This window comes from Moschus berezovskii, chromosome 22 (assembly GCF_049115385.1).
Source record: "Moschus berezovskii isolate FMDL1 chromosome 22, NW_MosBer_1.0, whole genome shotgun sequence".
NCBI classification, from domain to species: Eukaryota; Metazoa; Chordata; class Mammalia; order Artiodactyla; family Moschidae; genus Moschus; species Moschus berezovskii.
The window spans coordinates 8,828,029-8,846,592 of NC_142481.1; the positions used below are offsets into that span (position 1 = coordinate 8,828,029).

An 18,564-nucleotide genomic window follows, 5' to 3' on the forward strand; every position below is an offset into this window, starting at 1 on the left:
ACTTCATAGAGTTGTCGGTGAGCATTAAATGAGTTAATGTTTGTAAAGTACATAGAAGGGCCATGATGTGTTCCTTAAACTCAGTGTTAAAAATTCTAATTTGGGGACTTCCCTGGTGGTCCACTGGTTAAGAATCCGTGCTTCTACTGCAGGGGGCACAGGTTTGATACCCGGTCAGGGAACTAAGATCCCCAATGCTGCACAGTGAAGTCAAAAAATAAAGTTATATAAATACATAGCAATAACAGTAAGAGAAAACTAACACGTTCTGAACCCTGAACTTGATGGTGAAAACATTGGTAGCTTTGAAATTCAAAAGACATCGCTTAACATTAACCATTTTCTTAAATTCTGTGCTTTAGTTTTCTTATTCATAGAAAAAATGTTAAAGTGTTTATGAAAGGAGTAGTGGAACATAAAAATAGGATGAGACCCTGATGCTGGGAGGGATTGAGGGCAGGAGAAGGGGATGACAGAGGATGAGATGGCTGGATGGCATCACCGACTCCATGGATAGGAGTTTGAGTCAGCTCCGGGAGTTGGTGATGGACAGGGAGGCCTTGCGTGCTGCGGTTCATGGGGTCGCCAAGAGTCGGACATGACTGAGCGACTGAACTGACCTATATGCAAATACTAGCTCATGATAAGAAGCACATAAACTTTCACCCTTACTGTATGAAGAAACAAAAAAAATCACTGTTGTAGAAGATGGTTATACACAGACTAGATAGCTCACCTTTAATAAAGAAAATGTCCAATTTCTTATGTATTTAATAACACGTTTCCAAATATATTAAACAAGAGACAAAACTGCAAGACTTTGAGAATCTATGTTTCGAGTAGCATTATCTTAATTTGAAAATAATTTTTTATTTTTGGCTGTGCTTGCTCTTTGTTGTTTTAAGGGCTTTTCTCTATTTGCAGCACACGGGCTTCTCACTGAAGTGGCTTCTCTTATGCAGCGTGGGTCCCAGGGCACGGGGGCTTCAGTAGTTGCGGCTCCTGGACTCTAGAGCACAGGCTCAATAGTTGGGGTGCGCAGGCTCAGTTGTTCCATGGCATGTGGGATCCTCCAGGATCAGGGATTGAACCTGCATCTCCTGCATTTGCAGGCCAATTCGTCCCTGAACCACTAGGGAAGCCCCAGATATCTTATTATGAACTTGCTCAGTGAGTAAAAATGTCATTAGTAAGAGAGTCTAAAACACTCTTAAGAAGCTTGACCATTCAAATACTGACAAGCCCACCCAACACCCAACACCAAAGAAATGTACAGCATCTTGAATCACATGAAGAATTACAAAAAACTGGTCACAGACTAACTTTATCATTCTAACTCTGAGTTACAAAACTTCCCCCAGGTCTGCCCAGCAGTCCAGTGGTTAAGACTCTGTGCTTCCACTGCAGGGGGCCTGGAGGGTTTTTTGGCTGCAGCATATGGGATCTGAGGTACCCAACCAAGCCAGGGATGGAACTCATGCCCCCTGAATTGGAAGTGCAGAGTCTTCCAGCTGAATCGTCAGGGATGTTCTAGGCCAGCAGTTCCCCAAACTAAGATCCTGCAACATGTATGGCACAGCCAAAAACAAAATAAAAATAAATAATAGCTCTACTTAAAAAACAAACAAACAACAAAACTCCCCTGAAATGCTTCTTAGCCAAATTAGGGCTTTGCTTTATGGAATAAATTTAGACATGCAGTCTATTGCAGCCATGAATATCCCCAAATATGCCATTCAAATACAAGAGTGAGAAATTGTGTATTTATATTTGAGGGTCATGTTACTGGGACCATGACCTTCATTTCAATGATCCTCAAGTTGCATGAGCTAACTCAGGGAATATCATCCCATTTCCAGATTGCAACAAAAGAAAGAGAGAACAGGGGACCTGGTTAAGAGAGAGTGAAGAACATTCTCTCCTTTCCAACAGCCCTCCAGGAATCCAAACTACCTCCCTCCTTACTGGCAATAAGCTCCATTCACCATCAGATATGAGAAAATCTGAGAAAGGCTTTTTTGTTGTTGTTGTTGCATGGCATGTGGGATCTTAGTTCCCTGACCAGGAGTTGAACCCTTGCAGCGGAAGCACAGTCTTAACCACGGGACCACCAGGAAAGTCCTGAGAAATGCATTTAAAAACATTCCACAGGGACTTCCCTGGTGGTCCCATGGTTAAGACTCGTGCTTCCACTGAAGGGGGCATGGGTTCGACTTCTGGTCAGGGAACTAAAACCTGACAGGCAATGTTAAAAGAAATCCAACTGTGCTAACTCTGGAAAAACAAATCTATGTCCCTTTAGTAAAGAAGATGAGAAGAATGTGATTCGGCAATGACAGAACTGGTCCCATCACGAGACCAAAATGAAAGTCAAGGCAAGTATCTCCTATCAGTACCACAAAGATCACATACTCTGACCATAATGCAGTCAAATCAATGGACAGAAATGGCATCATGGAGCACAGTAAACCTGAGTCCAAATTCAACAGAGCTCAAACAGGGATTCACACGGGTGCAGTGACGCATCAGTGAAATGTTATGAAGCTCCGACAGCTCAAAACTTACATGGCAGAGCTGAAAGGGTCTGTGGAGAGGGAGTCAGCATTCTTGTGGGATTTTATCTGAAATGTTGGCAAATACAGAATTTTGGTTCCAATGGAAGGAGGAGACACGGTTAACGCTAGCGATCGGAACATCTACCCTGCTTCTCTGCTACCATTAGGGGCTTCCCTGGTGACTCAGCGGTCAAGAATCTGCCTGCAATGCAGGAGACCCAGGTTCGATCCCTGGGTTGGGAGGATCCCCTTGAGAAGGAAATGGCAACCTATTCCAGTATTCTTGCCTGGATAATTCCATGGACAGAGGAGCCTGGAGGGCTACCGTCCACGGGGGTCACAAAGAGTCAGACACGACTGAGCTTAAGACTCATTTGTGCCCTGCAAGTGAATAGAGGGAAATAAAGGCTTTCTCAAATCTATTACTGATGAGAGGGTCTCTCTCCAGGGTTTGGTCTCATGTGTAAAGTGAGGGATGAGTATGTAAGGTTTTCCCTACATCCCCTGATCCCATATGCTGCCTCTGCAGTGTGAGTTTTATTTTTTAGGCCCTGCAACATGGCATGTGGGATCTTAGCTGCCCCACCAGGGATCAAACCTCTGCAGTGGAAGGGTGGTGTCTTACCCACTGTACTGCCAGGCAAGTCCTGCAGTGTGCTTTTACAGGAACTGTACCGTTGAGACAACACTGAGGGCTTTCGCATATTCCCTTTAAAAAAATAAAAGTGTGAAATCTTACATTTCCGTAAGATCTGAGAGTTCAGAGAAGATGTCTCCATCTCTGTTCACTCACTGAGTTCCCTCCCACCATGTCCTCCTTCTGTACTCCGTAACTTTCAGAAAATGAATGAAGGCGTCTCCCCATTCCTTTCATCTGCAAACCCTCTTCAGGTGGGTTTTAAGACTTGAAGAATTAGTGTAGCTTTTCCCACATTCTTTACATTTATAGGGTGTCTCTCCAGTGTGAATCCTAGTATGTTCCTTAAGTTTTGAGGACTTACTGAAGGTGTTCCCACATTCCTGACATTTATAGGGTTTCTCTCCAGTGTGAATCCTAATATGTTGCTTAAGGTTTGAGGACTTGTTGAAACTTTTCCCGCAATCCGGACATTCAAAGGTCTTCAGGTTGTGATTTCTCAAATGTTTATTAAGGTGTAAGATATATCTGAAGGTTTTCCCACAATTCTCACATGCGTAGGGCTGCTCTCCCGTGTGAATTTCCATGTGTTTCTTAAGGAATGACTGATACACGAAGGCCTTCCTACAGTCCCTGCACTTATAGCTTTTCCCACCCATCGAAGTTCTCCTTTGCGAATCAGAACTCGGAACAGGGACAAATGTCTTCCCACTTTGATTATTCTCATTATTTGTCTCTGCCTCGTAGGGTTGCATCTGCCTGCCAGGGAGAGAGTTATTTAGGAAAGTATTTTCACACTGATGAGAATGACGAGGTTTCTCTTCCATGAGCGTCCCTCGTATCCTAAGGGAAATGTTTCCCTCTAAGGCTTTCTCACGTGGACTGTATTCATGGATGCTCACACCCATGTACATATCAGCCGGCAAATGAAGCAGGATGTACTGATGATCCATCCGCACCTTTGATTTCAGCTCTGTCTGAGTTTGCGCATGTGGAATCCATGGCATTTCTTGCCACTTGACTCGGTCATCTTCGTTGTTCATAGAGATTTTTTGATTACTGTGTAAAAGGAGAACTGGTTTCAAAATGTATGAGTTACGTCTTGGGTTATGTTTCCTTGTGGACTCTCCCTGTGATGGCACAATCTTCCGGCCAGTGTTAGAGATGTCCCCCGTCTCGGGATATTCCCAGAATCTAACGGGAGAGGCATCTTTCTCGTGGGCAGCTGCGACTTGCTTCAGTGTTCGCCCTCTCTGCTTGCCTGGCTCCTCTATTCTATGGGACATCCAGTCTTCTCTGAGATTGGAAAGTCGGGAACCGCTGCTCTTCTGCCGAGGGGTTGAGTCTTTGGTTTGATGTCGAGTCGCCCGATCTGAAATGAAGTGGTGCAAAAGTCAGGTCTTTGTGGAAAGGAAATGGGCTGGAGAAAGCAGGTGAATGCCCGTGGATCTCTTTTCAAATGTTCCCTCTGTAAGGAAAATGGGAGAAGGGAGAGAGCAAGAGGAAGCAGGCAGAGAGGCCGAGAGAGATACTGGAATTTGGGATGTACGAGGAGTTTGACTATGGTTAAGATCAGAGATTCAATACACACAGCAAGATGCTAGGAAACAGTTCTAGGAACTTCCCTGGTGGTCCAGTGGCCAAGACCCGGCGCTCCCAATGCAGGGGGCCCAGGTTGGATCCCTGGTGAGGGAACTAGGTCCCACATGCTGCAGCTAAAGATCTCGCCTGCTGCAACTAAGACCCGGTGCAGCCCAACATGTAACGATTCTGTGAGATTGAAGGTACGATCATGAATGCCAAGTGTGAGAACTGTGTGGACTTACACCACGAGCTGACTCACTGGAAAAGACTCTGATGCTGGGAGGGATTGGGGGCGGGAGGAGAAGGGGACGACAGAGAATGAGATGGCTGGATGGCATCCCCGACTCGATGGACATGAGTCTGAGTGAACTCCGGGAGTTGGTGATGGACAGGGAGGCCTGGCGTGCTGTGATTCATGGGGTCGCAAAGAGACACGACTGAGCGACTGAACTGAACTGAACTGAGCTGATACCAAGATCGCAGGTGTGAGGCTTTGGACCAGGGCCACAGACGCGGAGCCTAGCACCAAGGCCACCTGCGGAACTGACTGGGTCCCATAGCAACCGTTGTCACGAGCCCCACTCCCACCTTTCCTGGCCGGCTCCCTGGCCCCATGTTAGGTAAAAATGCCCACCCGGCTACTCACTCTGTAGTGCACTAAGCAATCACCTAATGCCACCCTTCCAGCAGGAATTGTCTTTGTCTTGAGGCTATAAAAATTGGCTTCTAACTCACAGAAAGCATCAACAGTCTCTGGTCTGCCAGGAGGCCACCTGCTGCACTCGCCGAACCCTTGTTATCTCTGTTCTTAACCCACTCCTTTCTGAAATACCATGTGTCTGGACATTCCTTTCCAATCTGACCTCCGACTGCCAGGACAAACTGGACAGTCTGTTACGGATTGAATTTGTGATGCCCCCCCCCACAATGGTGGCACTAGTGGTAAAGGACCCCTTTGCCAATGCAGGAGACTTAAGAGACGAGGGTTCAATCCCTGGGTTGGGGAAGATGCCCCGGAAAACGAAATGGCAACCCACCCCAGTATTCTTGCCTGGGAAATCCCATGGACAGAGGAGCCTGGCGGGCTACAGTCCATAGGGTCGCAAAAAACGACACGACTTAGGGACTAAACAACAACCACCGCAAGTCCATGTTGAAACCCTAGTCCCACAACAGGATGCTATTTGCAGGTGGGAATCTCATGAGGTAATTAGGTTTGGATGAGTTCATGAGGGTGGGATGGGACCCAAAGATGGGGTTACTGTTCTAAAAAGAAGAGGAGAAACCAGGATTCTCTCCCTCTTTGACATGTGAGAAGGTGGCCGTCTGCAAGCCAGGAAGAGGGCCCTCCCAGGAACTGAATCTGCTGGCATCTTGATCTTGGACTTCTTAGCCTCCAGAATGTGAGAAATAAACAACTGTTGTCTGGGCTACCCGGTGGATGGTATTTTGTTTTTATTAGCCTGGACTAAGGCAGAGGGGGACAGGTCTTCCTCTAGCGGGGTAAAAAAGAGCATCTTAGAGGACGGATGAAACCCACGACACTCTCTATATACCCGAAGAAACTATACATTCATGAGCCTCAGCTTTCCTCTTAGATGAAATGAATTGAAAAAACAAAAATGGAGATGAAATTTACACAGCATAAAATTAATCAAAGTGTACAGCTCTGCATTTGGTACCATGTTTACAACCATCACTTCCATCTAGTTTCAGAACATTCCCCCTGCTCACCGCCCCCACCCGAGGAAACCTCATACTTATTAAGAAATCACTCCTGGGACTTCCCTGGTGATCCGGTGGTTAAGAATCCACATTGCAATGCAGGAGACACAGGTTCGATCCCTGGTGATCCCTTAGATCCCCAGGAACTAAGATCCTATGTGCCGGGGAGCAACTAAGCCCAGGCGCCATGACTACTGAAGCCACAGGACAAAGAGAGAGTCCGTGCTCTACAACCCAAGAACGAAAGATCTGGCATGATGCAATGAAGTTCCTGTGTGCCACAATTAAGACCTCTCGCAGCCAAATAAATAAATATTAAAAAAAAAAAAAAGGAAAGCAAAGGATAGACCTTCAGGGTCACGGGGGAAACTATGTCTGCCGCCTGGGGGCAGTGGTTGAGTCTCTGGAACACAGGAGGGGCCTGACGCACGTGGGCCCCATCAGTCAGCAAGTGCAGGAAGAAGGGGCCTCCTTACCCACACAGGCCAGGTGACTGCAGGTCTCCAGGATCACATCTCTGTAGAGCTGCCTCTGTGCCGCGTCCAGCAGGGCCCACTCCTCCCGGGTGAAGTTCACAGCCACATCTTTGAAGGTCACCGAGTCCTGAACAACACACCCATTTTGGCTCAGTGGGGTATGGACTGTCATCGAGTTGAATCCTGTCCCCTCCCCGTTGTTATTCAGCTACCCAGTCGAGTCTGACCTTTTGCCACCCCATGGACTGCGGCACGCCAGGCTTCCCTGTCCTTCACCATCTCCTGGAGTTTGCCCAGGTTCATGTCCACTGCGCCGGTGATGCCATCCAGCCATCTCATCCTTTGACCCCCCCTTCTCCTTCTGCCCTCAAGCTTTCCCAGCATCAAGGACTTTTCCAATGAGTCGGCTGTTCGCATCAGGACTCCTTAGGGAGTCCCTGCCCTAAGATATACTAAAATCCAACCCCTCCCCCATCCCATCCCCGGACTTGTGAAACTGACCAGATTTGCAAAGAGGGCCTTCGAAGACGGAAACGGGTTAAGGTGAGGTCACACGATAGTAGGGTGCGTGCTAATCCCCTGACTGGTCTTCACAAGGAGAAATCTGGCCACAAACACACAAGGGGAAGACACACATCATCTGGCCACAGGGGATGTACAGACTGGAGTTGCGTGTCTACAGGCCAAGAAGAGGCCGTCACAAGTTGACTATAGATTTGGGTGGTGGTGGTTTAGTCCCTCAGTCATGTCTGACCCCATGGACTGTAGCCCATCAGGCTCCTCTGTCCATAGCATTTCCCAGGCAAGAATACTGGAGTGGGTTGCCATTTCCTCCTCCAGGGGATCTTCCCGACACAGGGATCAAACCCATGTCTCCTGCATTGGCAGGTGGATTCTTTACCACTGAGCCATCTGGGAAGCCCATCTATAAATTTGCTCCCTTCTAATTTGAAGGCACATTAGGCCCAATTTACCAAAATTTTATATGCAGACATCTCTTGATCCGGCATTTGCATTAATGAGATGGTACTCCAAGAATACCCTGGCCAAAACCCCAAGTGGTATATGCTCATAATTATTTAAATGGAAGGTCATTTATAACAGCAAAAGAATGGAATATTACTCAGCCATAAAAAAGAATGAAAAGCTGCCATTTGCAACAACATGGATGGCCCTGGAGGGTATTATGCTAAGTGAAATTAGTCAGCCAGAGAAAAACATATACCATTTATCACTTATATGTGAAATCTAAAAACAAAAAATCAGGGATTCCCTAATAGCTGAACTATGGACGGAGGTTTGTAACACCGTATAAACCCAAGACAAAGAAAGGCAAAAAGGTTGTCTGAGGAGGCCTTACATATAGCTGAGCAAAGAAGAGAAACAAAAGGCAAAGGAGAAAAGGAAAGACATATCAATCTGAATCCAGAGTTCCAGAGAATAGCAAGGAGAGATAAGAAAGCCTTCCTCAGTGATCAATGCAAGAAAATAGAGGAAAATAATAGAATGGGAAAGACTAGGGATGTCTTCAAGAAAATTAGAGATACCAAGGGAACATTTCATGCAAAGATGGGCTCAATAAAGAACAGAAATGGCATGGGCCTAACAGAAGCAGAAGATATTAAGAAGAGGTGGCAAGAATACACAGAAGAACTGTACAAAAAAGATCTTCATGACCCAGATAATCACGATGGTGTGATCCCTCACCTAGAGCCAGACATCCTAGAATTCGAAGTCAAGTGGGCCTTAGGAAGAATCACGACAAAAAAAGCTAGTGGAGGTGATGGAATTCCAGTTGAGCTATTTCAAATCCTAAAAGATGATGCTGTTACAGTGCTGCACTTAATATGCCAGCAAATTTGGAGAACTCAGCAGTGGCCACAGGAATGGAAAAGTTGGTTTTCATTCTGATCCCAAAGAAAGGCAATGCCAAAGAATGCTCAAACTACTACACAATTGCACTCATCTCACACGCTAGTAAAGTAATGCTCAAAATTCTCCAAGCAAGGCTTCACCAGTACGTGAACCAAGAACATCCAGATATTCAAGTTGGATTTAGAAAAGGCAGACAAACCAGAGATCAAATTTCCAACATCCGTTGGATCATCGAAAAAGCAAGAGAATTCCAGAAAAACATCTACTTCTGATTCATTAACTATGCCAAAGTCTTTGACTGTGTGGATCACAACAAACTGAAAAATTCTTCAAGAGATGGGAATACCAGACCACCTGACCTGCCTCCTGAGAAATCTGTATGCAGGTCAGGAAGCAACAGTTTGAACTGGACATGGAACAACAGTCTGGTCCTAAATAGGAAAAGGAGTACGTCAAGGCCGTATATTGTCACCCTGTTTATTTAACTTATAAGCAGAGTACATCATGAGAAACACTGGGCTGGAAGAAGCACAAGATGGAATCAAGACTGCTGGGAGAAATATCAATAACCTCAGATATGCAGATGACACCACTCTTATGGCAAAAAGCGAAGAGGAACTAAAGAGCCTCTTGATGAAGGTGAAAGAGGAGAGTGAAAAAGCTGGCTTAAAACTCAACATTCAGAAAACTAAGATCATGGAATCTGGTCCCATCACTTCATGGCAAATAGATGGGGAAAGAATGGAAACAGTGACAGATGCATATTGAAAAGCAGAGACATTACTTTGCCAACAAAGGTCTGTCTAGCCAAAGCTATGGTTTTTCCAGTAGTCGTGTATGGATGTGAGAGTTGGACCATAAAGAAAGCTGAGTGCCAAAGAACTGACGTCTTTGAGCCATGGTGTTGGAGAAGGCTTTTGAGAGTCCCTTGGACTGCAAGGAGATCCAACCAGTCAATCCTAAAGGAAATCAGTCCTGAATATTCATTGGAAAGACTGATGCTGAAGCTGAAGCTCCAATACTTGGGCCACCTGATGTCAAGAGCTGACTTATTAGAAAAGACCCTGATGCTGGGAAAGATTGAAGGCAGGAGGAGGAGAGAACAGAGGATGAGATGGTTGGATGGCATCACTGACTCGATGGACATGAGTTTGAGCAAGCTCCGGGAGTTGACGATGGACAGGGAGGCCTGGCGTGCGGCAGTCCATGGGGTGGCACAGAGTCAGAACAACTGAGTGACTGAACTGAACTGGTGGGTGGGCAATAAATGATCCGCCTGCCAATGCAGGAAATACGGGTTCAGTCTCTGGGATGGGAAGATCCCACATGCCCACGTACCGGGGACCAGCCTCAGCAGAGTCCAGGAATACCCTCAGGATGAGTGGCGTCGGCGAAGAAAAGAAAGTGAGGAAAAGAAAGCGAGTCGTCTTGATTGAGGGCAGAATCAAGACTATTTTATTTTTTCACATCAGTGTTTGTATACCCTGCTGCTGCTGCTAAGTCGCTTTAGTCGTATCCGACTCTGTGCGACCCCAGAGACGGCAGCCCACCAGGCTCCGCCGTCCCTGGGATTCTCCAGGCAAGAATACTGGACTGTGTTGGGAGGGCGAGCGGCACAGGCGAAGGAGGAGGGCCGGGTGTGCGCTGCCTAGCCGGCCGGGGGCGGCGAGCCGGAGACAGGCCGCTGGCCGCCGACGGTGCCCGCCCAGGCGACCCGCCCTTGCGGCCGCGGTGCGGACGGACGGACGGACGGACGGACGGCTGGACGGCGCTGCGTGCCGGAGCCCCCCGGCCATGTTCAGCCTGAGCTCCCGGAAAAGACTCTCCAGCCCCTCGTTGACCGGACTGGGGCGGAACGAGAGGCCATGTAACGCCTGTGGTGACCAGTGCGGGATTTGCCTTGCATAAGTGGAGGGAAGCATTTTGCTGTTCAGAGACTTGTCCCGCTGCCCTCAGCGTTTTGTGGAGTGTCATCTCTGATTCCCTGAGGACGGAGTGGAAAGGAGAGTCCCCAGAGCTCTCCTCCCGATGCAAGTTTGAAGAGGGGGAAAGCACAACCAGGCCACTGCCAGGCACCAGCGAGATCATATTAGGAAACCGCCACGTGTCTTTGTCAGTTCACTCGGAAAGGGCCCGGACGTAGAAGCTCCTGTTTCTCCCAGGCAGCGTGGCTTAAAACAGAGCTTCCCAAAGCCACCTGTTCATGTGTCCCCTCTGTGACTTTTGCCACATCTAGGGACCTTGCCCTACTGCTGAGAGGCAGTTCTGTGTAGTAAGTCTGCTTTCAGGACCTTGCCTGGGTTCCTGTCCAGTTCTGCCACTGGCAGCTGTGTGTCTCTCTAAATCTCGGTGTCAGTGTCCTTATCTATAAAGGGAGAATTGAGATAGTTTGTATCTTACAAGGCTTTTAGAAAAATTAAATAAGTTAATACTAAAGTTTGTGAGAACCAGTCTTCAAATCCAGATCTATCTGGTCTGAAAAACTAGGACAAGTTCCTTACCCTTACTGATCGTTACTGCTTCACCTGGACAGTGACACTTATCTCAAAGAATAGTTACAGGATTTAACCAAGAGGGACTCTGTGAGGTTTATGGAGTTTTGTGAGGATTAAATGAGATCATATGTTAATAAGCTTAGAAAAGTGGCTGCCACATATTAAATTCTTCCATATAAATGCTAATTACCACACCTGACTAATAAAGGTATCTAATAAATGTTATTTAAAAAAATTAAAAAAAAAGAATACTGGAGTGTGTTGCCATTTCCTTCTCCAATGCATGAAAGTGAAAAGTGAAAGTGAAGTCACTCAGTCGTGTCTGACTCAGCGACCCCATGGACTGCAGCCTACCAGGCTCCTCTGTCCATGGGATTTTCCAGGCAAGAGTACTGGAGTGAGGTGCCACTGCTACAATTCTAAAGGGGAGTGAACAAAGTCAGCTCAACCTTACGTCAGTTTGCCCTTTACAAAACCAGAATGTTTTCCGCATACTTCTCTGTTTAAGAGAGTCTTTTCTATAGTAGATATTAACACATTATCTTCTGGCCTTGGGGCCTATTAACATCTTATGACCTTTTCTTACAAGCTAGGTGAATGCAAAGCTGTTTTTTGTAAGCTATTCTTATTTTTCCAATTGCCCTGAGCTAAACAGAAAACAGAAAAGTTATAATCTCATAGGGTAAAGGTTCAGCAGGTTGCAGCATATTAGAAATTTAACACAATTCTTTCTAGTTACTACATACAGACTCTGCGGCTCCGGTGAGGTAGCCTCTGCCTAGCACTCCTGGTTAAATATTAACGATTGTTTTATTGTTTCTACACTAGTGCTAAACTCTTATTTTTCTAAATTCTAACTATATTAGCAATAATTTCTACATCAAGAGCGAAAACACAGCTAGCAAATGTTGATGCAGTAACAACTTCTAGAATAATATTTTTTATATTTTCTAATAGGGCTTCTTCACCCCCCAAAGGGCTCTGTGCCTATTAGGGCTTTTTGTGTGATCAGGTTCTTTATGCTATTTATAAGGTGTTGTGAGCAGTCACGTGCATTAGTGCCAAGGGCATAAACAATTTGATTCTATTTGGAAAGAGACTGGGGAAGGCCTTCTGCCTGAGTCACAGAAATTAAGGAGCAGTCAGGAAGACAGATATCATCTTTAAGGTGAGCGCCGGGGCAGCTTTTTGAAACCCCTGAAGTCCTGATCTGCCTTGCTTGTTAGGTCTTCTCCTCATGACCTTGTCATGGGTGGGATCTCGTGTGCTGGCTCCCGGCACCCACGGAACGACAAAGCCCATACACCGCAACTATTGAGCCTGTGCTCTAGAGCCAGAAAAGCGCAACTACTGAAGCCCGTGCGTGTGCCCTGGAGCCCGTGCTCTGCAAGGAGAAGCCACCACAATGAGAAGCCTGCTCCCCGCAAAGAGAGAAGCCCCCATAGCAACAAAGACTCAGCACAGCCAATAATAGTAATAATAAAACAAACTAATGACTATAAGAAGAAAGAAACAGACTCACAGATACAGAGCAAACTACTGGTTACCATTGTGGAGAGGGAATGGGAAGGAACAAGATAAGGGTAGAGGATTAACAGATACCAGCTACTATGCATAAAATAAAGAAGCTACAAGAACACTGCGCACAGGGAATACTGCGAATATTTTACAACAGCTCTAAATGGAGTGTGATTTATACAGTTTTGAAAAGGCATATTGTACATCTGAAGCTAACATTGTAAATCAACTATATCTCAATAGGAAAAAGAAAATTAAAAAAAAAAACTGTTTCAATTGGAACAGTCATATCAGTAAGAAAGGAACTTCCATTCTTGCCTGGGGGAATCTAAGTCACAAGGAGAAAGAAGCAGGGTCAATTTGCAACTCAAGGGATTTGAGACAGAATGTTCCACATCTGTATCTTGACCTTTTAGTGTCTAAGGAAACAGCCAAACCTGACAATAATAACCTCTTTGCACATTTCCCAGCCTGAGCTTCTCTAAGCAGGACTTCATTACATTACCTTGAACTCTACTCTTTCCTCAAGCCTATCACTGACCCCTCTCTTCCTTTACTTGGCAGGTTCCTCCATCTCCCTCCTAGAAATAAACGGATACAAACAGGGGTCTAGCTTTCTCCCTGGTGACCTCAGGCATGTTAGTTTGGGATAATGGCAGGTGGCATGGGGTGGGTGTGGGTGTGTGTTTGTAGGGGAAGGGAATAATTCTGGGTCCGCTCGGATAAACAGGTAGAAGAAAAACATTCACACGGGACTTCCCTGGCGGTCTAGTGGCTAAGACTCCAAACTCCCAATGCAGGTGCCCGAGTTCCATCCCTGGTCAGGGAACTAGATCCCACACGCTGCAACTCACGACCCCAGGGGCAGCAACTAACACTTGGCACAGCCAAATAAACATAAAAAAAGAAAAACATCGGCAAGAGGCAGATGAAAGATAGTCCTACCAGTGCCCGGAGCTTCTGGGAACCCAACAACACTGGAGAACATCCATGACAAACATGCAACTTGTTCGGACCCCTGGGTTTGATCCTGACACCTCCTGTCACTTTCCCTTCAACTTGGCCTTTTAGGATGGTGGACCAGACCACCTGACCTGCTTCCTGAGAAATCTGTATGCAGGGCAAGAAGCAACAGCTAGAACTGGACATGGAACAACAGACTGATTCCAAATAGGGAAAGGAGTACGTCAAGGTTGTATATTGTCACCCTGGTTATTTAACTTATATGCAGAGTACATCGTGAGGAACGCTGGATTGGATGAAGCACAAGCTGGAATCAAGATTGCTAGGAGAAATATCAATAACCTCAGATATGCAGATGACACCACACTTATGGCACAACGTGAAGAACTAAAGAGTCTCTTCATGAAAGTGAACGAGGAGAGTGAACAAGCTGGCTTAAAATTCAACATTCAGAAAACTAAGATCATGGCATCTGGTCCCATCACTTCATGGGAAATAGATGGGGAAACAGTGACAGACTTTTATTTTTTGGGCTCCCAAATCACTGCAGATGGTGACTGCAGCCATGAAATTAAAAGACCCTTGCTCCTTGGACGGAAAGTTATGACCAACCTAGATAGCATGTTAAAAAGCAGAGACGTTACTTTGCCAACAAAGGTCTGTCTAGTCAGTCAGTCAGTCAGTTCAGTCGCTCAGTCGTGTCCGACTCTCCGCGCAAGGCTATAGTTTTTCCAGTAGTCATGTATGGATGTGAGAGTTGGACTATAAAGAAAGCTGAGCACTGAAGAATTGATGCTTTTGAACTGTGGAGTCAGAGAAGACTCTTGAGAGTCCCTTGGACTGCAAGGAGATCCAACCAGTCCGCCCTAAAGGAAATCAGTCCTGAATATTCAGTGGAAGGACTGATGCTGAAGGTGAAACTCCAATACTTTGGCCACCTCATGCGAAGAGCTGACTGATTGGAAAAGACCCTGATGCAGGGAAAGATGGAAGGCAGGAGGAGGAGGGGAAGACAGAGGATGAGATGGTTGGATGGCATCACTGACTCAACGGACATGAGTTTGAGCAAACTCCAGGAGTTGGCGATGGACAGGGAGGCCTTGCGTGCTGCAGTCCGTGGGGTGGCATAGAGTCAGACACGACTGAGAGACTGAACTGAACTGAAGGATGGTCACAGGGCCCACGCAAAAAAGAATGTGCCTGGTGTCGGGAGCTGGCAAGAGAGACTGCGCCCATGACAAGGTCTTGGTTCGAGGAGCTGGCACGCAAGGCCGTCCAGACCTCCGGGGATTCCTCGGGGCCTCCGTCTTTTCTTTTTCTGATGCTTGGTAGTCCTCTATGCTTTCTAAGGATTCTTCTGACTCCTGCTCAAAAATCCCCCTTGAAACCTTTGCATGGCAGCAATATAGTCCCTGGGGGTGTGTGGGCCCTATAAACAGGCCAGGAATGAAGAAAACATTTTTACACAGAACATCCTACCCCTTCTGGCCCTGTTGGGGTTATAAATGTCAATTTAGAATTTGGAATGCTCACGACTGCACAAAGTGCCCCTGGCATAAAACTAAGTCTGCTAACAATAGGCCTAAACACTCCACAAGCAAAAGTAAATATAGAGCCCTTCACGAGTTTAGAAGGGCACCTTAGGGTGAGATCTGGAGGGAGCTCATGAGACCCTTGGCCCTCAGGGTCACATACCAGTGCTTGCTGCTATGTCTCCCTGCCCCCTGTCTGTGTGTGCCTGGGTTACACTAGAAGTAAACATAGAGATGAAGGTAGATAACAGAATAAGTAAACATATAGAATCAGTGTGGAAAATTGTCTCTGCAGATATTTGGGGATAAGCCCAAACCCAAATACCGTGTTACCTATGGAGCTATAATGTCTGCCAAGGACTGAGGCTCCCAAGATAAGGCTTGCTAATAGCCCTTGCAGTTGACTAACTGCTACACAAATAAAGCCATTCTTCATGCCTTGTGGCCTTGCTGTCTTAAGGGCCCACTGTTTAAGAATTATCCATGAAGGTATTGACTATTCTGGAAGATGGTTTATGACTGCATTCCTGGCACAGTCCTATCAAGACAATCCCTCATCCCTCTTTAGAATTACTGCTTTTAGGGTATATAAACACAGATGTAAGAAAATAAAGTAGTCTTGATTCTGCACTCAACCAAGACTCGACTCGCTTTGTTTTCTTTCTTTTCTCCCCTTTGCCGCTCATCCGGAGGGTACCCCTGGACTCTGCAGGGGCTGCTGCTGCTGCTGCTAAGTCACTTCAGTCGTGTCCGACTCTGTGTGACCCTATAGACGGAAGCCCACCAGGCTCCCCTGTCCCTGGGATTCTCCAGGCAAGAACACTGGAGTGGGTTGCCATTTCCTTCTCCAATGTGTGAAAGTGAAGTCGCTCAGTCGTGTCTGACCCTTAGAGACCCCACGGACTGCAGCCTACCAGGCTCCTCCATCCATGGGATTTTCTAGGCAAGAATACCAGAGTGGCTTGCCATTGGCTGGTCCCCGGCAGATTGGACCCAGCTGAAACCCGGAAGCCCTGACTCCAGGAGCAGTGAACCCAGTGGGCATCTTCTCAGTCTGACTGTCCCTAGAATTTTGAGGCTCACCCTCAGCACAACAGACAACCCCCTCCCACCACCCCTCCCCCACATTTGTGGGTTCAAATAACACAGAGCGGGCAAACGCAGTCGGCGCCCGCGGACCGACAGAGGAGTCCTGCAAGGTTGCAGCCCAGGGATGGGAGACCCCTTCTCTCTGGGGCATCGTGAAGGGCGCACTTAGGGCTCCTCGTGGCTTCCCCTTTCCTCCAGAGCCGGAAACAATCCGGCTTTTTGCAGACAGCTGCTCCCAACTCCTCGGAAGGCGACCCGGCCCCGCCCTGGGCGTGGATCCTGGTCCCAGCCCGGGAAAATTACCATTTCCCCCGGCAATTGGCTCCTAGACGGGTCTAAACTGCTGGTGGCAAGCGCACATTCCAGTCCCAGAGGTTTGCAGGGTGGCAGGCGGGAAGAATGGAACTGTGGGGAAAAAAAGAATACTGACATTAATAAATAAATAAAAATAACGAGCCCCCACCCCCCCAGGAAGGATCAAGACCAAGTTCTTATCCTGCCCGGAATTTCGTACCTGCTTCCTGATCCCCACGCCTCACCGTGGACGGTGTGGGGGGCAAGGAGGTAGAGGCACGCCGGGAAGGAATCCCCAGACCTGCACCCTTGCTTGCTCCGGGGGAATCCTCCCAGGAACTGATCCCACCCTCAGCAGATTTGCATTTCCGGCAGAACCTTCCCGCCAGACCCTGGAGGCCGCCGGACCTGCGGCGATGCAGCGGGTCTCCCCGCCTCGGGCTCTCCCCGTCCCTGCCCTCTAGGAAGTTCCCGGGCTTGGAAGCCAGTGGCGCCGCCCTGTGCCCCCCTGAGAGGACAAACACTTCCATAGGAAAGGGAGGGTTTTACATCTGTGCTTGACGGAGGGACTTCCCTGGAGATCCAGTGGCTAAGATTCTGTAAGGTCGGACCTCGTGGCCATTTTGGTCTCTCCGCCTCCTCCCCCCTGAGCTCTGACTATTGTTCTCTGTTCCCTCATTCCCTCCCCCACTGCTGGAGTGTCCTTGAGATACCGGTTCCTGGTAGAAATCAACCCTCTCCTAACCTCCGATGTGAGAGTTGGACTGTGAAGAAAGCTGATCGGTGAAGAATTGATGCTTTTGAACTGTGGTGTTGGAGAAGACTCTTGAGAGTCCCTCCTACTGCAAAGAGATCCAACCAGTCCATTCTAAAGGAGATCAATCCTGGGTGTTCATTGGAAGGACTGATGCTAAAGCTGAAACTGCAATACTTTTTGGCCACCGCATGCGAAGAGTTGACTCACTGGAAAAGACTCTGATGCTGGGAAAGGTTGGGGGCGGGAGGAGAAGGGGACGACTGAGAATGAGATGGCTGGATGGCATCACCGACTCTGTGGACATGAGTTTGAGTGAACTCCGGGAGTTGGTGATGGACAGGGAGGCCTGGCGTGCTGTGATTCATGGGGTCGCGGAGAGTCGGACACGACTGAGCGACTGAATTGAACCTCCGCCTCCTAACCTCCTGTCCAGAAACAGCATCCTGCCCAGAAACAGCAACAACTATTCCACTGCGTCAGCACAACCTTGAGCAGATTGGGCAACCAACCCGGTCTTGCCCCCCACCCCGGCTAACTGCCCTATGAGGGACCACCATTCCAAATCTTGCCTTATTCAGTGGGCATTATTAGAACTACAGAAAGTGATTGATTACATGGAGGATTATTGCATTCTTTTTGGCTCTGGGGAGTCTAGGTACGAGGTCAGCCTGGTCTGGTGCTTATCCGCCGGGGAGGCTTGCTAGGCATAGGTATGTTATCTCCATGGTGACCAGATACGTAGTCCAAAGTTCCCGGAGAGTGCAAGATGGAGTTTCTTTCCCTTTAAAAATAGAGTCAGTTTAGTTAGGGAAACCTGCTCCTTTCTTCCTTCAGTATGGGGAAGTCATTTTGGCTTATTGATAGGGTCTCCGTGGGGGCTCCTGGTTGAAATGGCTCAAGATGTTGACCTCGCCAAGAATAAAATCACAGTAACCCTTGACTGACCAAATTGCCCAAACGACATTCTGTTTTCCCGCTGGCGCCTACCTGCTCCAGGCTACGAGACCGCCGGATTCCAGACCTCTGGCTATATGACCACAGGACTCAGCTACAGGCTAAAAATT

The 18,564-nt window shown here is 47.5% G+C and overlaps 1 protein-coding gene across 2 annotated transcripts; it reads right to left on the bottom strand.

Moving 5' to 3' along the window:
- Positions 1–725: 725 nt before the first annotated feature.
- On the bottom strand, positions 726–17,625 carry ZNF114 (zinc finger protein 114). 2 transcript variants are annotated; one of them, XM_055411042.2, is made up of 4 exons: positions 16,964–17,625; positions 16,753–16,854; positions 6,978–7,104; positions 726–4,564 (listed from the first exon to the last, which is right to left on the bottom strand). In XM_055411042.2, exons 2-4 carry the CDS (start codon positions 16,753–16,755, stop codon positions 3,426–3,428), a joined length of 1,269 nt encoding a protein of 422 aa, XP_055267017.2. In that variant the 5' UTR covers positions 16,756–16,854; positions 16,964–17,625; the 3' UTR covers positions 726–3,425. The 2 variants fall into 2 exon arrangements, with proteins under 2 accessions (XP_055267017.2, XP_088686170.1); XM_088830044.1 differs by lacking the exons at positions 16,753–16,854; positions 16,964–17,625 and having other exon boundaries at positions 6,978–7,149.
- Positions 17,626–18,564: the final 939 nt, after the last annotated feature.